We start from the raw sequence: 20,043 nt of genomic DNA on the forward strand, positions 1-20,043 counted from the left end.
TACACTTTACCGACTCCCAACCCAAGATCATGATGGATCCTATGAGTAACAATTAAAAAAACACCTTGAGCCCCTTAAGATTCTGCCAGCGTCACAAAAAATAATGTACAAGAACCCGTTCCCGTGAGGTGCTGATTAGTTCCAATTAGCCTCCGACTATTCACACTTGATGGATCGATATATGTGACGTACAAAGAGACTATAGCAAACGCAAGCCATGTAGCCGAAGTAGAAAGATGTCTGCATAAAGCCAGACATATCTGATCTTGCATAGTAGAAATAAATGCAGTAACCATATATGAAGAAGCCGACTGATCCACCATAAAGGAAAGACCTAAGGTTCATGGCAAATACACAGTAGTTAGTCTCCCTCGAAATTGAAGAAATAAGACCATTATCTTTAAATTTAAATTATTTGTATTTTCCTTTGGTTGCTAAGGAGAACACAACTTTGGTCTGTCATCTTACGATATAAATGATATTATGCTTATAATGGTGATTTCAGGCAATCATAGAGTGATATATTAATTTTACGTTTTAAAGTTGGATAATCATCTACTTTCATAAAATTCATAATCTTGGAATAATGTTGCTTTTTCATAAAGATTTAAGAGGATATTATTTAGCGTAATAATTGTACATCTACATAGACCGTAGTTTTATGGTGCTTTTTCAAGGCACTCACATGAAACAATGTTACATTGTGCAATGAACCAATAGAGTTCAACCAAAATGGGATTGTTATCGGACTCTCCACTGAAAACATCTACAGAATTTTCAATATTGGCTCCTAATATATATCTTCTAGTGCCAGAACTGTATCTAACAATTATGAATCGTTCTTTGTATAAAGCTCAAAACACTGCTCTAATTTTTCAGAACTTTTATCTCACTTTTCAATGAGGCGTCTAGAGAATTTTCCATTTCATTATGGTTATTCCATCTCAGCACAAGTTTCAGCTAGCACTGCATGGAACTTAAAGTGCCATTGAGCACTTCGATGTTCAAGTTTTACTGCTAGTGGTAACGGTGCAATTTTAAGTTGAATAAAGCTAGCCTCAATGTCTACCCTAAATTGTAATGAACGAAGAAAGAGCAAGAGAATTTAATGTGACAGGCCACGTAACTCCACCACCATTCATGATCCTCGACAGCAAGCTGTAAGTATGTCAATGCCACAGTGTTGAAAGCAGTGACAATCAAGAGAATGATGAAAATAATAAACAGAATGCTGTATACGATGTAAATGTGGTGACCCCACAGGCTAGCGAATATGTTGTAGAGCTCAATGTAAATAGCACTGAAAGACACAAAACCAGCTGTAGCCATTTGAGCAAAGGCTCTACGGTACCATGGTAGCTGAGGGATCTCCCTGGGATACTTGGAGGTGTGACAAGGAGCTTGAAACTCTGATCTGCTATTCTTCCCAGCAATCCCGCCCAATAGTAACAAAGGTGAGGTTACAAGAGTCCATATGAGGAAAATAACAACAATTGTTCCAAATGGCAGTGCTGCAGTGGAGTTATAGGCAAGTGCAACAGTGTTTAGGAAGCAGAACGTCAGAAACAAAGGCCCAGAGAATAGGCTTCCAGTCAATATCAAAGTTTTCACCTGGAAAAACCACATTATCAGTTAGCATACTTCGTTAAACTTTGTACTTTATGTAGTATAGTTTCATTTCTTTGAAAGAAAGAATTTGACAGATGAGAGAAGAAACTGAAACAAGAACTAAATATTGTTTGGTGACAGTTTCTACTATGAAGACACAAACAACTAGAATGAGAAACACATATATTATCCAGGATATAGAGATATTTATGGCATTTGATTCCCACGGAGAATGATTTCCATTATGTCTCGGGCCTCTCTTGCATAAGTTTACATTAATGAGAACCGAATGAAGAAGGTTGGAGCATCAATAACATGTTGTCTAAGGAGAAGAAATGTACCCAGTTCTTCCCTTCGATCATATAATAGAAGGAAACTGCAGAGTAGCCTGCAGTTCCAGATGTTAGCGTTGTATATGGTAATAATGCAGTAAACAGAGCGCCCCTGTTGTATGGATAGAACGCACCAACTAGTGCAAGCATAAAGGCGAAGATTGCACTGAAATCAGGAGCAAAGATTCATGGTTATAAAGAGAGATGAACAACATTAGGCAAAAAAAAAGAGCCTTTTAAAGAGAAGCTACTTAAGGGAGATACTAACAGAACAAATAGCTGAGTGCCAGCTCCAAGCGCTGCTGCAAACAAGGACTTGCATCTTGGGTACCTGAACACATCACCACGAATATATTTCCAACCACTCTTCTTGTTGATCATCTGCCTCCTCATTATCGGTAAACCTGTCATGTTTGATATAATAATAACCAAAATTTTTCAAGGCTTGCAAAGAAATTAGCCAGTGGAAATGATTCTTACTTCACAAAATCATTCTTGAGCATGCGCATGAGAATTGTAGCAAGAAGTCCAGTCAAGAACATAACGGTAAAACATGAATTAATAATTGTAAGCCAATGGATTTCCAGGTGCTTTTTCAGCAAGGATGTCTGTGAGTATTTCTCCAACTGCTTCTCAAATGGAATGTCAGTTTCAATCCATATGACCGAATAAGAGAAGTCTATATCTATTTCTTTATCCCCTGTCAAGTCCACCATTGTATTTGGGTCATTTGAACGGCAATATCAATGATACGATCCTCATTGTAAAAGATCTCAAATTTGAGATGCTTAAACAGAGAAGCTTTAGGTCCAGTTAGATCAACTTCGGCTTCACTGTCAAATCTTCCAACGGAACCCCAGATGGGCAAGTCATCCAAGTACATTTGGAAAAAATAATCCTTCAAAACAGCAGTTCTGAATTTGGCAACCGCTTCTCTTTCGAGCCTCTTTGTGCAGATAATTTCAGGTTCTCTATGAATTAAGAAGTTGATTTTATATGGAGCAGCAACTAGTCGATCTCCATTCAAAATTTCACCAAGTGTTTCTTTCTTTTCTTCCACTTCAACTGCAACATACAACATCAATTACTAAGTACCGAAACAGAGAAGTGAGAACAAGAATCATACCAACAAACTGACCTGGTGAACAAAAAGGCAGGTCATAGTATCGGTATGTTTCACTGCAGCATAAAAAACAAAGGAAACACAAGAATTATGAAACCCGGACTATCGTGAACAAGCTATAAAAATCATTGCTTAGATAACAAAGTTTGCTAAGCATTATCAAACTCGGACTATTGAGTCACCATGAAGGTTAATTGTTTGACTTCACATTTTTTATACACTGAAATCCATTTAATATGCTAATTCAAAATTCTGCATCCAGCAATCTTAATTAATGTTAACGCGTTTCGTAATCTCAGAAGGAAGAAAACCACCAAGCCAATTGTAATGGCATTTGAAAAGAAATCATTCAGAAGCCAGAAGGTCAGAACAATTGAGTCACTTGGGATTTTCTGAATTATTTCAAGTACACACTGCCTACTGTTTTAAATTGCAACGGAAAATAAAGCACAGAAAAACACAGACGTGACATCAGCCACCTTTTTATAGTTGAATAAAAAGTTTGCAATTTGCACAATATGAAATTGGAGCGTCGAAATTCCGTTTGTTTCCTCCTTAACCACCTTGCAGGTTGCAGCATTCATTTCGTTCATCAGTCAAATATTTAGCAAGCTTTTGGTTGTTTTAATGGATACTACTAAATTCTTTGAAAAAAATCAGAATGCTACTATCCAAACTCAGCAATTGATGATGCGAAGTGAGGGTTAAATCATTAATAACTGAAAAATATCAAGATAATCATATTTCAGAGGATAGCGATTGGAAAGAATCTGACATTCTTGAATCTTGGATGAATAATAGCAAAGCCAAGATTTCCTTAGAATTAGGATTGATTTGAAAGGTTTTTTCCCCAGAGGAGATGAAATTATGAACGAGCGAGGTGGAACTGGAGAATGAAGAGCGATGGAACAACGTTACCTAGGATTGTAGGATGGTCCCACCTTGTTGGCGTAAAAAGGAACGGAATCTCCTCTTTTGAAGCGATGATCAGAAGCGTCGGACTTGATGAGGCTTAGAAAGCTGAGGACGATAATGGCGGCAAGCAAAGACGCCATTGTCCTGCCCATAGTTGCAGACGAAGATACAGAGAGAGAACAGAGTGGTGTTGAGCGCCAGAAATGTGCATGAAAATGGCGGGAATACAACAGAACCCTCCCAGCGTCTTCTTCCGCCCAAATAAATAAATAAAGGAAAATTTGACTCTGAACTTTTTTTCCCCTAGAAATAAATATTATATTTTATTGAAAATAATTTTGTTCGCTGCTAATTTAATCCTACCTCCGGTCCTAATTATAAGAGTCATTTGACTAATTTGAGGAGATTAAAGAAGTAAGTTGAGTTAGTTATTTATCCTAAATAGGTGTTGTTTTTTTTAAAATATCCTTGTTAATCAAGTGTATTGACTAAAACTATAATTATTAGAAGGATTATCTTGGAAAAAATAAGTAAATATGAGAGACAAAGTAGATTGGGGTCTTATATTTAGAACCAAAATAAAAGTCAAACAGGGTCTTATATTAAAGACCGACGGTAGTACTTATTTTTAATTAATGTAATATTGTAATTGAGTTCTAGAGGCCCCCGTGGCAAAAATTGGCAATTCTAATATTTATGCCTTACACTTGTTGGTAGAATTATTAAGAAAAACCACCATAGCCAAAAAACAAAAAAGAAGCAATTTTTTAAAAAATCTTATAATAAATTAATGACAAATTCCTTTTTATTTTCACTAATAACAAATTTCAGTATTTCTTGTCATTAGAATTTTTGATGATGATATCTTTTTTTATCATCACAATGATTTCCAATGTTATTAATATAATAGGGAAATTTTTAATTAAGGATCACTATGGCAGATTTATTTCAAATAGCCCTCAAAATAATCTGAAATTTCATTGTAAGAATGAGGGAAAATGAAATTAATTGGACATAGAAAAGACAGAAATGTCCCTATTAACTATTGCCCGTGAAATCTGAAAAGAAATGGCCAAAAATTAGGAAAAATTTTCATCTCACTTTGAAATCTGATTTGCATACTCTTCCCTTTCGCACTCTTAGAACTTGCCGTACCTATGCTGGTTGTGATACGTTGAAAAGTTGTGAAAGTCTTCCAAAGGAGATTCATCGTCGTCCGTTGTGCTGGTTCTGTCCCTCTCAAAACTCACATATGAATTTATTATTAGGCTTGAACGGATTTGTTATTTCTCAAATATGGAAAGTTTCTGTTCTGTGAGATACTTGATTGTTGTTTGTTATAATAATAATGGGTATCTTGTCTGGCATATTTATAAATATGAAAATCTTGTTGTTCAGATGGGTGATATGAAAGCTAAGTATGCAGAGAAATGATAATTTGATGATGTCAAAATATATATTTGTATTGTAAATTTGCAAATTCAAGTTGGCTAAGGAAATGGCAATTTGGTGTTGTGAAAACTTGTATTTCTATTGGCAATTTGTAAATTCCTGTTGTAAACATATACAGTTAGGATATTGATAACAACAATTAGTGTATTTACAAGTAGAGTTAATAATTTCATAGCATGATGTTCTAAAATTTTGCCTGTCATAGGCAAGGATGGTGCAGGAATATAGACCATGGCAAGTGGAGAAACATCTTAAGCTAAGTACTCCCAGAACACTTAGGCTGCAATTTGGATGAATATGAATACATTTTTACACCTATTTTATTTGTGATGTGTTGGTTTTGTTGTGACAGTTGTCGGATTCATGTCATTACATATTTAAAAGAGTGACTCCACATGAAAGAAAAGGATGGAGTTGAATTCACCATGTCTTATGATACAATAGTGGGAGTTAAATTATATGTTTATGACTTCATTCACTATTTTGAGTTATGATTGTTGCACCTATGTCAACTTATTGACTGTAGTTATTGTTGTGCAATCTACATACTTTACTAAAGTTTAAGTTGTTGTGGTGGCTTATGACATAAAAAAAAAAAAAAAAAATCAGCTGCTATTGTGAAACTATTTTAACAGATAAAGACGCAATCAAAAAGAAAGTGATGATATAGCAAATTGTTATATTTTTTATTCGACATGTAATTTTAGCTACTTGAGACAGTTGTGTATGGAGATCCTTTTCAGGAAGTATATTATGAGTATGTTGCATATCAATGAATTGTAATTTTCAGTCTTTTCCTACCAATTTACAAGTATGTGATGTATTGTTGATAATTGGAATTATGGAATCTGCAACAAGGATAAGTTGATTCAATAAAGAAACTCATCTTACAAATGGGCTAATGTAACTAAAAAGTTGAGCATACTAATGTAACAAGTCTAGAGAGATTATTCACAAGTGAAATTAAGCAATTTGCAAGACGGATATGCATATTAACAACAAGAACTCATCTATTTACAAGTAAACTAATATGATTAAAAAAAGTTAGATATGTTGATTCACAAGTCTAGGAAGACCTATTTGCAGGTAGGATTAGAAAATTTGCAACACGCATACATATATTAACAACAACAACATGTCTATTTGCAAGTGAGGTAGTTGAATTGACGAAATTAAGCATGATTCACAAGTCTGAGAGGACCTATTTGTAATTGGAACAACAATAACAACATGTCCATTTACAAGTGAAGTAGTTGAATTGAATAAATTGAACATGATTTACAAGTCCAAATTAAAAGGACCTATTTGCATATGGAATTAGAGAATTTGCAACACATATAGGTATGTTACCAACTACATCTCCTCCATTCACAAGGAAAGTATTTAAAATAAAAAATTCATACACAAGTCTGGATGTTTCATGCACAAATTTGGATGTTTCATTCACAACTGGAATTAGACAATTTACAATAGGAATACATGTACTAACAATAGAAATATGTCCATTAGACAAAGTTTGTCATACATTTATATTGTTGCCAGCCAATTTTAGTACTTATTGTCAAGTGCCATCATGAAAATTTTCAACTATCACATCCGCATACAACATAGATTCCAACCTACTATCAAAAATACTAAATGGGTTGTTATAGTTACTTCCCTAACTAATCCAAAAATACATATTGGGGTTCATTCAGTACAAAAATAGCTGTATATTAAACTAAAAAAAGACTATCTTCAGTAATAAAATCACAAAAGGTTCGGGTTACTGTAAGTCTTTTTAGTGTGACCATACGACAACCTTGAGTAAGGATATACTTTTTTCTATTGAAATTGTGATTTAATCCTCTTAGTTCTAGGCCTTCCAAGATGGAGAGTAGTCAATGGTGGTTGTAAGTTCTTCACAAATTCACCTCCCACATGAAAAATGCAAAATAATTGTTTTTCACTACTGCTAACGATTTATAATCTGTAGCTGCACATAATTCAAGTATCAATTTCAATCAACTTTTAATAATTAAACACAATATATATTTACAAATGGAATTTGCAAATTTTCAATAGAAATACAAGTTTTCACAACGCCAAATTGCTATTTTTTTAGACAACTTGAATCTGTGAATTTATAATACAAATAAATATTTCGACAACATCAAATTATCATTTCTCTACATATTTAGCTTCATATCACCCATTCAAGCAGCAAGATTCTCATATTTATAAATATGCCAGACAAGATATCCACTATTACTATAACAATCAATAATTAAGTATCTTACAGAATAGAGACTTTCCATATTCGAGAAATGACAGATCCATTCAAGCCTAATAACATATCTACGTATGAGTTTTGAGGATGAGTGAATCAGCAGAATAGACGATGATGAATCTCCTATGGACGACTTTAGTGACTTTTCAGAGTGCCACAACCAGTGGATGAATAGCTAGTTCTAACAGTGTGAAAGGGAAGAGTATTTGAGCAAGATTTTAGAGTGAGAAAGGGAGAGTGAGATGAAATTTTTTCCTAATTTTTGGCCCTCTTCTTTTTAGATTTCAGGAGCAACATTTTACAGGGGTATTTCTGTCTTTTTTTGTCTAATTAATTTCACTTTTCCCCTTTAGTCTTATAGTGAAATTTCAGAATGTTTTGGAGACTAATTGAAATAAATTTGCTACAGTAGTTCTTAATTGAAATTTTCCCTTAATAAATTTTTGATAATATATTAAAAAACATGATAAGCTGATTTTTTTTTTGCCAAACTGTTGACATCGTTATCACATTCTGTTATATGATTAATTATAATTGAAAATTTTGGTTGCAATGATATTAGCAACTCCATACTCCATATAATTCTGTTCTTCTATAGCATATTAAATCTTGGATAACTATTCACACGCCATAATCTCCCCCACAAAAAAACAGTTTCAAAGCAGAAAAAAGAGAATAATTCCCTTATTAGTTATTTATTACATACAACTAACTATTTTTAAACATTCACGTTAAATCATTTTCTGGAAATGAATCCAAGTGAGATGAATATTCTCACTGTTGATTGATGCTTCAATTATTTTTTAGAGTCAATTATTTAATTATTTAATTATTAGTTTGAATGAGTCAAAACCAATCCCATGTAATTCGATATCCCCACTCTCCCACTCTCTTTTATTTATTATTTATATTCAGTTTATTTTCAGAAATTTAGGCATGCCCTTCAAGTCAGTGTACGGTTATATATTTGCTGCAATATTCATCAATAAAGGAACGCAAATTCATCCACCAACAAAAGTGGTATCCAAGCCAGTGCGTTTCCTTCCACTTGAGAGAGAGAGCATCGCAGCTTCTTTTTTCTTGTGTGTGAGAGCGACATTCCCTTCTCGTGAGAGAGTGAAATATCATTTCCCGTGAGTGAGTGAAAACCAGTGAGAGCAAACAACATCCTTTCTATTTTGTTTTGACTCATGAACGAAGCATTGCAGCTTCTCCTTCTCTACCAAAACAATGCGTCGTCTTCCGCTTCCGCAACTCTGTTCACTACGATAGTGACCGATGGCAGCAAACGGTTCATCCAGTCGGGTCAATACAACCTCTCAACCGTTGATTCCTATATTCAACGGTGACAAATATGAGTTCTGGTCTATTCGAATGAAGACCCTTTTCCGCTCTCAAGACTTATGGGATTTGGTTGAGGATGGTTTTGCCAACCCTGATACAGACCACCAACGACTGAAGGAAAGTAAGAAGCGAGATGCAAAAGCTTTATTTTTCCTCCAGCAAGCAGTACACGATAATCTTTTTTCTAGAATCGCATTTGTAACGACTTCTAAAGAGGCATGGCAGATTTTAAAGACTGAGTTTCAGGGCTCTGACAAGGTAATCTCTGTAAAACTCCAATCACTCTGTCGTGAATTTGAGAATCTCATAATGCAAAAGGCTGAGTCAGTACAAGATTACTTGTCTAGAGTTAGTTCTGTGGTTAATAAAATGAGGTCCTATGGGGAAAAAATTGCTGATGAAACCATTGTTGTAAAAATTCTACGAACTCTTACTCCTCGTTTTAATTTTGTTGTTGCTGCAATTGAGGAGGCACATGATATGTCAAAATATTCTTTTGATGAATTAATGAGTTCCTTGCAAGCTCATGAGGACAGGATGAATCAATTTCAAGAGAAAAGTGAAGAGCAGGCTTTTCAGGTGAAGGGGGAGTCCGCAGGCAAAGGCAATGGTAGAGGTGGTTTTCGTGGAAGATGTAGAGGCAGAGGCCGTGGTAATGGCAGAGGCCGTGGTCAATCGAATGAGCAAAAGCAATCTGAAGCTTTTCAAAAAGGCTCTATTCAATGTCATTGGTGCAAGAAACTTGGACATAAGGAGGCAGACTGTTGGGCAAAGCAGAGAGGTGAAAAAAAACATGCTGACTTTGCAGAGACAGAAGGTGAGACCTTGTTTATGGCACATTTCCCAGACACTCAATCTTCAAAAGATATATGGTTTATTGACGGTGGTTGCTCCAATCATATGACTAGCTCACGTTCACTGTTTGAAGAGCTAGATGAATCACACAAATCTGATGTTCAACTTGGTGATGATAAGCAAGTTCAAGTCGGAGGTAAAGGTATGATTGCTGTTCATAATGACCATGGTAAAAAGAAGTTGTTGAATGATGTTTTGCTTGTGCCTAGTTTGGCTAACAATTTATTGAGTGTGGGACAAATGATGGAAAATGGCTTTAGAGTCACGTTTGATGATTTTTGTTGTGATGTTTTTGATAAGAAGTCTGGTCAAACAGTTGCAAAAGTTCCCATGACTAAAAATAGAATGTTTCCTCTTGACATTTCTTCTGTTGAAAAAAGAGCTTTGGCTGTTAAAGAAGTTAGTGGTTCTGATTTGTGGCATTTACGATATGGTCATTTGCATCTTAATGGGTTGCAATTGTTGAGTAAAAAGGATATGGTTTTTGGGCTGCCAAATATTGATGCTATTGATTTTTGTGAAGGCTGTGTTTTGGAAAAACAGAGTAAAAAATCTTTTCCTGTAGGGAAGTCTTGGAGGGCTTCTCAATGTCTTGAATTGATACATGCAGATTTGTGTGGGCCAATGAATACTGAATCTTTGAATGGCAGTCGGTATTTTCTATTGTTTACTGATGATTATAGCAGAATGAGCTGGGTTTATTTCTTGAAATTAAAATCTGAAGTGTTTGAAAATTTCAAGAAATTTAAAGTTCTTGTAGAGAAGCAAGGTGATTGTTGCATAAAGGTTTTACGTACAAATAGAGGAGGAGAATTTTGTTCTAATGAATTCGCTAGCTTTTGTGAGGAAACTGGTATTCACAGGGAACTCACTTCACCACATACACCAGAGCAAAATGGCATTGCTGAACGGAAGAATTGAACTGTGGTTGAAATGGCTAGAAGCATGATGAAAGCCAGAGGCCTTCCAAATCAGTTTTGGGCAGAAGCAGTAGCTACAGCAGTATATCTGCTTAATCTTTCTCCCACAAAAGCAGTCCCTAACATGACACCTTATGAAGCATAGAGAGGTGTAAAGCCTCGGGTAAGCCACTTAAAAGTTTTTGGTTGTATAGCCTATGCTCTGGTAAAATCATCTCGTCAAAAACTTGATGAAAAATTTGAAAAATGCATTTTTGTTGGTTATAGCATGCAATCCAAAGCTTATAGGTTGTATAATCCAGTTAGTGGCAAGATAATTATTAGTAGGGATGTTGTTTTTAATGAAGAAGTTAGTTGGAATTGGAGTAGCAAGGTAGATGAAAAATCTGTTTCTGTTCCAATAAGTTTTGAAGCAGGAAACTTTGAACCACATCAAAGAGGTTTAGAGTTATCTATATCAAGTGGTAGTAGCTCACAAACACCACAGTCATCACCTTCCAGTGCAGATAGAATTACATCTTCACCAGCAAGTTCATTCACCAGCTCCTCAAGTGAAACTCCTCCTAGAAAGGTTTGATCTTTGATAGAGATTTATGAATCTTGTAATTATGCTCTTTTTGTTTCAGATCCTGAGTCTTATGGGGATGTTGAAAACGAGCAAGTTTGGAAAAATGCAATGATTGAAGAGATGAATTGTATCAAGAAGAATGATACGTGGGAGTTAGTTGATCTTCCAAAAGGCAAGAGAGCAATTGGGCTCAAGTGGGTGTTTCGAACTAAGTATAATGCTGATAATAGTGTGCAAAAGCACAAAGCACGCTTAGTAGCTAAAGGCTATGCTCAACAACAAGGTATTGATTTTGATGAAACCTTTTCCCCCGTAGCTCGTTTTGAAACGATGAGAACTTTTCTAGCTTTTGCTGCTCAACTTAAATGGCATGTATTTCAATTTGATGTTAAATCAACTTTTCTGAATGGTGAGTTGAAAGAGGAAGTATATGTTTCTCAACCTGAAGGTTTTGTTATTACTGGCCATGAAAGTAAAGTTTATAAGCTGAAAAAGGCCTTGTATGGGCTTAAGCAAGCCCCGCGTGCATGGTATCATAAAATTGACTCCTATTTTCATGAAAATGGATTTAAAAGGAGTGATAATAAGCCCACTCTTTATTTGAAACAGCATCGTGACTCTGATTTTTTAGTGGTTTGCCTCTATGTTGATGATATGATTTATATGGGATCTTTCGAAAAGGTAATTAATGATTTTAAGTCAAGTATGATGCAGAAGTTTGAAATGTCTAATATGGGATTATTGCATTATTTTCTTGGGATAGAAGTGAAGCAAAGCTCTGATGGTATTTTTATTTCTCAAAGAAAGCATGCTATGGATCTGCTCAAAAGGTTTCGTATGTTGGGATGTAAAACAGCACGTTCTCCTATGAATGTGAATGAGAAATTGAGAGCTGAAGATGGTACTAAACCTGCTAATGCAAGGTGGTATAGAAGCATGGTAGGTGGTTTGAACTACTTATCTAATACAAGGCCTGATATTGCACATTCTGTGAGTGTAGTTTCCAGATTCATGCATAATCCCACAAAACATCATTTTGGTGCTGTCAAGAGAATCATTCGTTATGTTGCAGGCACTATTGTTTTTGGAATTTGGTACTCAAAAATATCAAATATCAAATTATTTGGCTTTTCTGATAGTGATTGGGCAGGTTGTATTGATGATAGAAGAAGCACTTCGGGATATGTTTTTTCCCTTGGTTCAGGTGCTATTTCATAGAGCTCGAAGAAGCAAGACACTGTGGCTTTATCCTCATCTGAGACAGAGTATGCAGCAATAACTTCAACAGCCTCTCAAGCTATGTGGCTTAGAAGATTATTGGCAGATTTTCTTCAACCACAACAAGATGCAACAGAGATTTATTGTGACAACAAATCAGCCATTGCAATGACAAAGAATGCAGCTTTTCATGGCAGAATGAAGCACATTGATATCCGACACCACTTCATTCGTGATCTTGTAGCAGATGGCACTATTGCATTGAAGTATTGTAGAACAACTGAGCAAGTTGCAGATATAATGACCAAGTCACTCTCTATTGGCAAAGTTGAAGATTTCAGATCGCAGATGGGTGTTTGCAGCTTTGAAACAAGGGGGAGTGTTGATTGATGCTTCAATTATTTTTTAGAGTCAATTATTTAATTATTTTATTATTAGTTTGAATGAGTCAAAACCAATCCCATATAATCCGATATCCCGACTCTCCCACTCTCTTTTATTTATTATTTATATTCAGTTTATTTTCAGAAATTTAGGCGTGCCCTTCAAGTCAGTGTACGGTTATATATTTGCTGCAATATTCATCAATAAAGGAACGCAAATTCATCCACCAACACTCACTTCATCCCTCGGTTCTAACAACGGTGATAGATCCTGTACCCTGTGTGTGAATCCTAGTAAGAGCCACCACTGCTTTTCCTGAAATCCCAAAACCACGATCAGAATCGCATGGAACACGCACTCGATCTCTCACTGGATGCGGAATCGGCTTCGCTGGGCTCATTCGCATCTGCTGATTTATGTCTTCAAGCACTGTTTCTCCATTTGCCCCTCCTCGCTTCACCATCTCGAACGGGTAAGCAATTCGCTTCTTCTGACCCTCTGGAATCCATAACACATCAAAACCAAACTGCAAAATGAACCATTGCACTTCGAAAGAAGCTGTGTGGAAGGATAAAAAGTGAACCATTGTACTTCGAAAGAAGCTGTGTGGAAAGAAAAAAGTTAAAAGAAGCAGAGAGTTAATGACTGAGTTAGTCATGTCCCTTTTGTGTTTGAAGAAAAGTGTGTGTGTAATACTTGAAACTGAAGTATCGTTTTCGTCTGATTGTATAGATGCCTTTCTCTTCTCAGGATTATCTTCCTGTGTTGAAGCTGCATGCGTGTCTTGTGGTGATGATGATTGGCTCCCAGTGCTGAATTTTTCATTGTCTGGAATGGTGTAATCTGCAGGTGGGACTGAGGTATGTAATTATCAGTTACTGACTGCGATAGTACCAAAAGCAACGGTAGTGGGCAGTGTACTGTCATTATGCTTGCAACCCGAATGAGTAACATACTGATGGGTTAATATTCAAATGCTTGGTTGAAAACTTACTTCGAATAATAGACTCTACTGCTAGGACAAATCTTACTTAAGTATTTTAGGCAGTTTTTGATTTTATCTACGATTTTGTTTAATAAAATATAACGGGTGAACGGTTTTTATTACTCAGCATTAACATCCTCCTGTTGACTCAACAAAGGAATCCACTTGTCATGCTTTTATTAAAAATCCCGATGACAAATGCCAAAAAAAATTGCGTCTAACTTTTATCTGATTAATAAGCTTAATGGCTACAAAAATCCTGCCCATCACCTGGAGCACAGGATCAGAGAATAGGAAGGAATAGGATAATAAACATTGAGATGGAGTTAGAGAAGGTGTGCATGCATTGGCCAAAAGAAAAACAAAGAAGAGAAATGGAGCATGGCTTACCATCAACCAGGCGTTGGGTTCTTGTGGAAGAACATGGTGGAAATATATCTATCTGGTCTGCCAGACAATGGGTTTCCTGTCATAGATGAAAACATAATTAGAGTTTCAAGAACTTGACAACTAGTGATTGTTGAAGGGAACATGAAACGTGTCTATAATTATAAATTGACCTTTTGATCCTGAGACAGAGAGTACAATGGTAAATTTTGTTGCTTGTACCAAAAACTCCAGCCTGCAATAACATCTTCAAGGTACCCAGTAGATCTATCAGATGAAAACCAGGACTCTGTTTCAGCAACAAGATAAAGAGAGGGAAAAAACAGTAAAATGTCAGCTAGTGGTATGCAGGCAAACAAGTTAAAGCTAGAAAAGTAGAAATCAAAGAGGAAGGGGAACTGAAAACATAACGTATGTACCAAGAGATGTATCTGAACTAGTGACTCCAATTTCCAAGTCCATGGAGGCAAGAGAGTGAGAACACAAGCTGTGTTGGGTATGAATTATGACATAGAAGAAAGCCCTTTTTATATGTAGGGTTGAAGACTCACTTATGAACAAGTAGCTATTTTTATCTGTTTCACTTTATGGCTTAAGGAATATGCTGCAATGGACCCTTCTAAAATCCTGATGTTACCTACCTACCTAATTGACATTAATTAAAGCGTTCATTATTGATTATGCAATGTGAGTAGAAGTTGATTTAAATTTTTGTCTAGGTGCACTGGGGAAGGTTTTTTATTCTTTCGGGAAATGAAAACAGGCTCGTTTGTTCTCTTCTCAAAACATGCATTATTATCCGGAGGGATGCTAGTACAAGACAAGAATGACATGATTAGGTTAAAGGATATCTCACTCTGATGGTCTCTGTGAGACTCATGTCTCTTTGTCTGTGTCTCTATTTGATCGCAGAGAGAAAGAGAAAGCTACAGCAAGAAAGACAGGGGTCTTGTTTTATCTTTGATTTTTCTTTTTCTCCTTTTTTGTTTTAAGCATTTCATGGATATAAAACATTTGGGACATTTTATCTTTATAAAACCAGAAAGAAGTTTAAGCCAGAAGGCAATTATTGTTTGCAATTGGCTACATGATGTTGAATATAATCATAACAACTAACGAAAGTGGACAGTAGATGGTTATTCTAAATTTAAATAAGCTTTTCTTTTTCTTTATATATTTTTCTTCCATGGTAAATATTCAAAGCATGAATATCTTTTCCTCATGGGTTATATTTCATTTTCTATGATACTTTTCTTTATGCTCTTGTCCTCTGCTAGACAAGGACAAAAGGAGAAGATACCCAGTACTTTAACTTTTCTAGCTCATCATACTTCAACCTTGATTTCTGTGAGCTTCCTTTACCGTTTTGTTTGTTTTACCCATTAAATTAGTAGCTACGCTAGTAAGAAAAAGTAAAAACCATTGTCTTTCCTGATGACCTATCTCACACAATGAATATCTTTGCTTATGAAGGAATTAAGTTTGAGCTAACATGAATAGTCTCTTGGCATCAACTTGACTCTGACGACAATGACAAATGGAAACCCAAAAAACAAAAGTAGAATAAGTAGCTGAGGGAGTTAATATCAATTTAAAACTTTGGCAGACTCTACATCAATGAACAAAGAAGCACTAATTGTTGTTTGATTGGCTATTATTCTCTTTCCTTCTTTTACTTTTAATTTTGCCTCTTTAATAATTAGAAAATAATGTGAATAAATGTTGCCAAATATTTCAGCCACCCTATGATTACTTTGTTACTTCAGCCTTGCCTATATGATAGACATAAAGCCAGAAATTTTGTCCTAAACATGCTCCCCCCCCCCCCTCCCGGGGGGGGTGAATTTTCTCTGTAGAACGACTCGAAGCATATTAAGCTTTTTTCTCAGACAGCATCTGAGTTTAAACATTTTCAATGAAATAAAATACAGAATGAAAATAACTTTCAATTGTTGACATTAAAGAAACGATTGTAAAAATTAGAAATTAAATTAAAATTTAACACAAATGGAGTGCTTCTTTGTTTCTGTCTAAATCACGTGGTTTCCTGTTTGTGGCAGAAGGAGGACTTGGTCCATGAAGCATCATATACTCTGTGTCTCTATTATACAGCACTAACGTGAAGCCACGGAAGGGAAGCAGTGCTTGTGAAGTACCACCATGGAGTTTGTTGTTCATGAAGCTGTCAGAAACAATTATCTATCTCTGAAAGTAAAGTAGAAATTAAAAAGAGAAAATCCCAATTACAAGAGCCTTTCTGCTTTTTTTTTTTTTTTTTATTTGACTGAACACTAGAAAACCAGACCCTACAAATATTTGCTATCATTTACATAGACGAAGGGTTTATGTCGTTTTTTTGGGGTTAATTTTACGTAAACTAAGCAAAATTACGGCTGGCATGTTTTTTTTTGTTTTGTTTTTAGCAGATCAAAAACATAAATTACAATAGGCTTGCTTTAACATCGCAAGCTTTGAAGGAAGAAGGAATGTGCATTAGGGATTAAAAGGAAAGAAAACGAGTCCAATATAATAAGCCAAAAAGTAACAAAAGAATCCAAAAATGAATTTCATGGGAATATAATGCGTCTTTATGAGGGACAGGTCCATATTCACTTTGTCCAAAAAAAATCTTGCAATGTAACACACTTGAAAAATGTAATATGATTTTATTTAATTTGAAACCCTTCCTATTATATATCCAAGGCTGGAGCCTTATAAGTTACCGCCTCCGGTCTTAATATAAGACCCTGTCTGATTTTTATTTTAGTCCTAAATATAAGACCACAATCTACTTTGTCTTTCATATTTATACATTTTTTTCCAAAGTAGCCTTTCTAAAAATGATAGTTCTAGTCAATACACTTGATTAGTAAGGATATTTTAAGAAAAACAACACCTATTTAGGACAAATAACTAACTTAACTTACTTTCTTAATCTCCTCAAATTAATCAACTGGCTCTTATAATTAGGACCGGAGGTATTATAACATAACTCATGGTACGGAAAAACATACGTTAGTTCAATTGATTAAGGACTTATTTAGGATGGTAATTGGAGTGTTTAAAAGTAACTTTTCAATTATAATTTACATTGTACGAAATAAGTATGGGAGAAAAATTCTTTCTTTTAATTTTTGAAGTGTTCTTGACTTCCATGAACGTACTTATAATGAGTAGCTAGTAAATTGTTTCTTATAAATATGAACAGAGGGAGAATAATATATAGTTCATGAAAAAGAACTGCAAAAAGAAATTATGCTCACCTGAGTTTTTCAGTTAGTTTTGGTCTTAAACACTACCTTATAAAGCATTTTATAATCTAATTAATAATATTCTTAATCTACCTCAAAATTGAATCATAATTTTGCAGTATAATCTCAACTTCTGTTAACGTGATTGGCAAGACATTCAACTTAGATTAACGCGATCAGTAAGAACTTTCACACAAGTTTTACAAGTAGGACTCTTATAAATATAATTTAAACAACTAGTTAATTATGAAATCAATTTTTAACCATCATATATTAAAAAACTCAATTTATATGAGGGTCTACATCGTATTCTCAGCATTTTGACAGATATTAATTTTTTTAATCATTGGTATCTTTGTGCGTAGCAAGTAGTTATTATTTTATATGACGTATTTTTTCTTGGGTACAAAACTAGAATCCTCTTTGATCATGAGCATCTCTTGACAGGTATAGGCATTAGCTAGTTTATTATCTGTGGATTTCTACGTTAGAAAGTTGTTGTTTAGCTGTATCGCATCAGCCGAATAGTTCGCAGTTGTCTGCTCAAAGTTCCCTGTTTCCTGTTCCCACCATGTTTAACAGTTAAGAGCTTGTTCATATTAACAGCGGTAAAAATGACTTTTATATCAGTGAATTTTTGCAAACTGAAATTGAGAAAAAAATGTCTTGTATACACACACACACATGTATATATAGAGAGGGGGAGAGAGAATTTAAAACCCCCTCCCCCACAAGGGAGCCGATTAAGCGACAAGTTCTTTGACACCGTTCCAAACATGCACTCACTCTTATCTTTAAGGAATAAAATTGACTATACACAGCTCATCATATTCCACAAAAATTCTCTTTTTTTCCACTATTCTTTATCCATCTTTTCAACTGCATAGCACCAAAATATTCTCCGACCCAGAGGATTTCGAAACCAGCCGCAAAGTCGCCAAACAACTCAATACAGAATAAACATAAAAGCAAATAAATACCATTATAAAAGAAACACAAGACCTGGGAACTTGTTAAGATCAGCATCGATGGCAAAGACACGTACCGTTGGTGTAGCTGTGGACTTCTCTCCGACCAGCAAATCAGCCCTCAAATGGGCTCTCCATAATCTCACCGACAAAGGGGATCGCCTCATCCTCATCAACGTTCAGCCTTCCCACTCTGATCACACTAGGAAAGACCTTTTCCACGACACTGGTTCACGTATATACGTCTCTCTTGTCCATTCATGCTTATATATAACTTCAGTTCAGGTTTTTTGATATATAAATATACAAGTATGTATGTATGTATGCATGGGTCTTGCAGCTTTGGTGCCTTTGGAGGAACTGAGAGAGACCAACTTGGTGAAGCAATATGGGATTCCTAGGGACCCGGAAGTGATGGCTATCCTTGACACTGGCTCAAAAACCAGAGGGGTATATATCTGTGTGTAGATTTTGTTTGTTTGCTTATTATTGCTTGCTGTGTTATTCGGCAATTTTATTTCTCTCGTATGAATTGAAAGGTTATTTAATAGTTTATGAATTATGAAGAAGCGGTATTGGTGTGTGCTTGTGAATATGTGTAACAGGCAAAGGTAGAGGCAAAGGTATATTGGGGGGATCCAAAAGAGAAGCTGTGCAAAGCTGTTAATCAGCTACAACTTGACTCTTTGGTCGTTGGAAGTAGGGGTTTTGGTCCCATCAAAAGGCAACACACTTTCTTCTCTCTTTATATTTTAAATTATAGTACTACCTACCTCCACTCTTTATTATAAGAATTAGTTGAATCATTGGATTTAGTTTTAAATATAAAATCTCAATTTATTTTGTTTTTTATATTTATCATTTTTTTCAAAACTAATAACTTATCACATTTGTTATAATTAACTAATTTATTTGACTTAATAATCTATTCAAATTAGTTAAATAGTTTTCATACCAAAGATTGAAATTATTGATGATGATGATGATAGGGTGTTGCTAGGGAGTGTAAGCAATCATGTGGTGAGAAATGCTTCTTGCCCCGTTACAGTCATCAAGGGAAGCCCATCTGCCAAGTGTAGCCGTTGAAACTTCTATTTAGAATATCATTCTAATTTTTGCCACTCTCGTTGTGACTAATAGTGTTTGTTAAATAATGTTTCCTTTCTTTATATATATGTATGTATAAATGGTGTGAGTCTTAGCGTGTAAATATTTCTTATTTATATATTTATAATGCCAGATTGTCGCTGTTTTTACATGTTATATTGCTTCCACTCTAACTAAGACCAACACAGCTTAGGGCCAATTTGAATCCTTCAATCTGATGAATAAATTTCAACATTCATAATCTGTGGGTACTATAATTTGTTATAGATTTGATTACATATATACGCTTTACAACAATAAATATACAACTTCTACTGAAAGAGAGATTGAAAACTAAAAACCATACCTAATTTCAAT

The 20,043-nt window shown here is 35.1% G+C and overlaps 2 protein-coding genes and 1 pseudogene across 2 annotated transcripts; 1 reads left to right on the forward strand and 2 right to left on the reverse strand.

The window, feature by feature from the left end:
- Positions 1-156: 156 nt before the first annotated feature.
- LOC114755837 (transmembrane 9 superfamily member 2-like) lies at positions 157-4,130 on the reverse strand (annotated as a pseudogene).
- Positions 4,131-13,226: 9,096 nt separating this feature from the next.
- On the reverse strand, positions 13,227-14,853 carry LOC114755823 (uncharacterized). The gene is made up of 5 exons (XM_028944700.1): positions 14,780-14,853; positions 14,534-14,649; positions 14,364-14,439; positions 13,685-13,843; positions 13,227-13,486 (listed from the first exon to the last, which is right to left on the reverse strand). The coding sequence occupies exons 1-5, from the start codon at positions 14,820-14,822 to the stop codon at positions 13,227-13,229; spliced, it is 654 nt and encodes a 217-aa protein (XP_028800533.1). The 5' UTR covers positions 14,823-14,853.
- Positions 14,854-18,599: 3,746 nt separating this feature from the next.
- Positions 18,600-19,842, forward strand: LOC114755824 (universal stress protein PHOS32-like). The gene is made up of 4 exons (XM_028944701.1): positions 18,600-18,814; positions 18,920-19,029; positions 19,185-19,303; positions 19,569-19,842. The coding sequence occupies exons 1-4, from the start codon at positions 18,640-18,642 to the stop codon at positions 19,663-19,665; spliced, it is 501 nt and encodes a 166-aa protein (XP_028800534.1). The 5' UTR covers positions 18,600-18,639; the 3' UTR covers positions 19,666-19,842.
- Positions 19,843-20,043: the final 201 nt, after the last annotated feature.

Source organism: Neltuma alba, unplaced genomic scaffold (assembly GCF_004799145.2).
Source record: "Neltuma alba isolate B1F8T4 unplaced genomic scaffold, ASM479914v2 tig00010342_pilon, whole genome shotgun sequence".
Classification (NCBI taxonomy): Eukaryota; Viridiplantae; Streptophyta; class Magnoliopsida; order Fabales; family Fabaceae; genus Neltuma; species Neltuma alba.

Excerpts from the sequence above, each read along its gene's own strand:
- LOC114755823 (XM_028944700.1), bottom strand. The coding sequence starts at position 14,822 with ATGGACTTGGAAATTGGAGTCACTAGTTCAGATACATCTCTTG. Across the intron at positions 13,844-14,363 it reads AACCCAACGCCTGGTTGATG|TCCCACCTGCAGATTACACC; the intron begins GTAAGCCATGCT and ends TACATACCTCAG. Across the intron at positions 13,487-13,684 it reads AAACGATACTTCAGTTTCAA|AGGGTCAGAAGAAGCGAATT; the intron begins GTATTACACACA and ends TATGGATTCCAG.
- LOC114755824 (XM_028944701.1), top strand. The coding sequence starts at position 18,640 with ATGGCAAAGACACGTACCGTTGGTGTAGCTGTGGACTTCTCTCCGACC. Across the intron at positions 18,815-18,919 it reads TTTCCACGACACTGGTTCAC|CTTTGGTGCCTTTGGAGGAA; the intron begins GTATATACGTCT and ends TGGGTCTTGCAG. Across the intron at positions 19,030-19,184 it reads CTGGCTCAAAAACCAGAGGG|GCAAAGGTAGAGGCAAAGGT; the intron begins GTATATATCTGT and ends TATGTGTAACAG.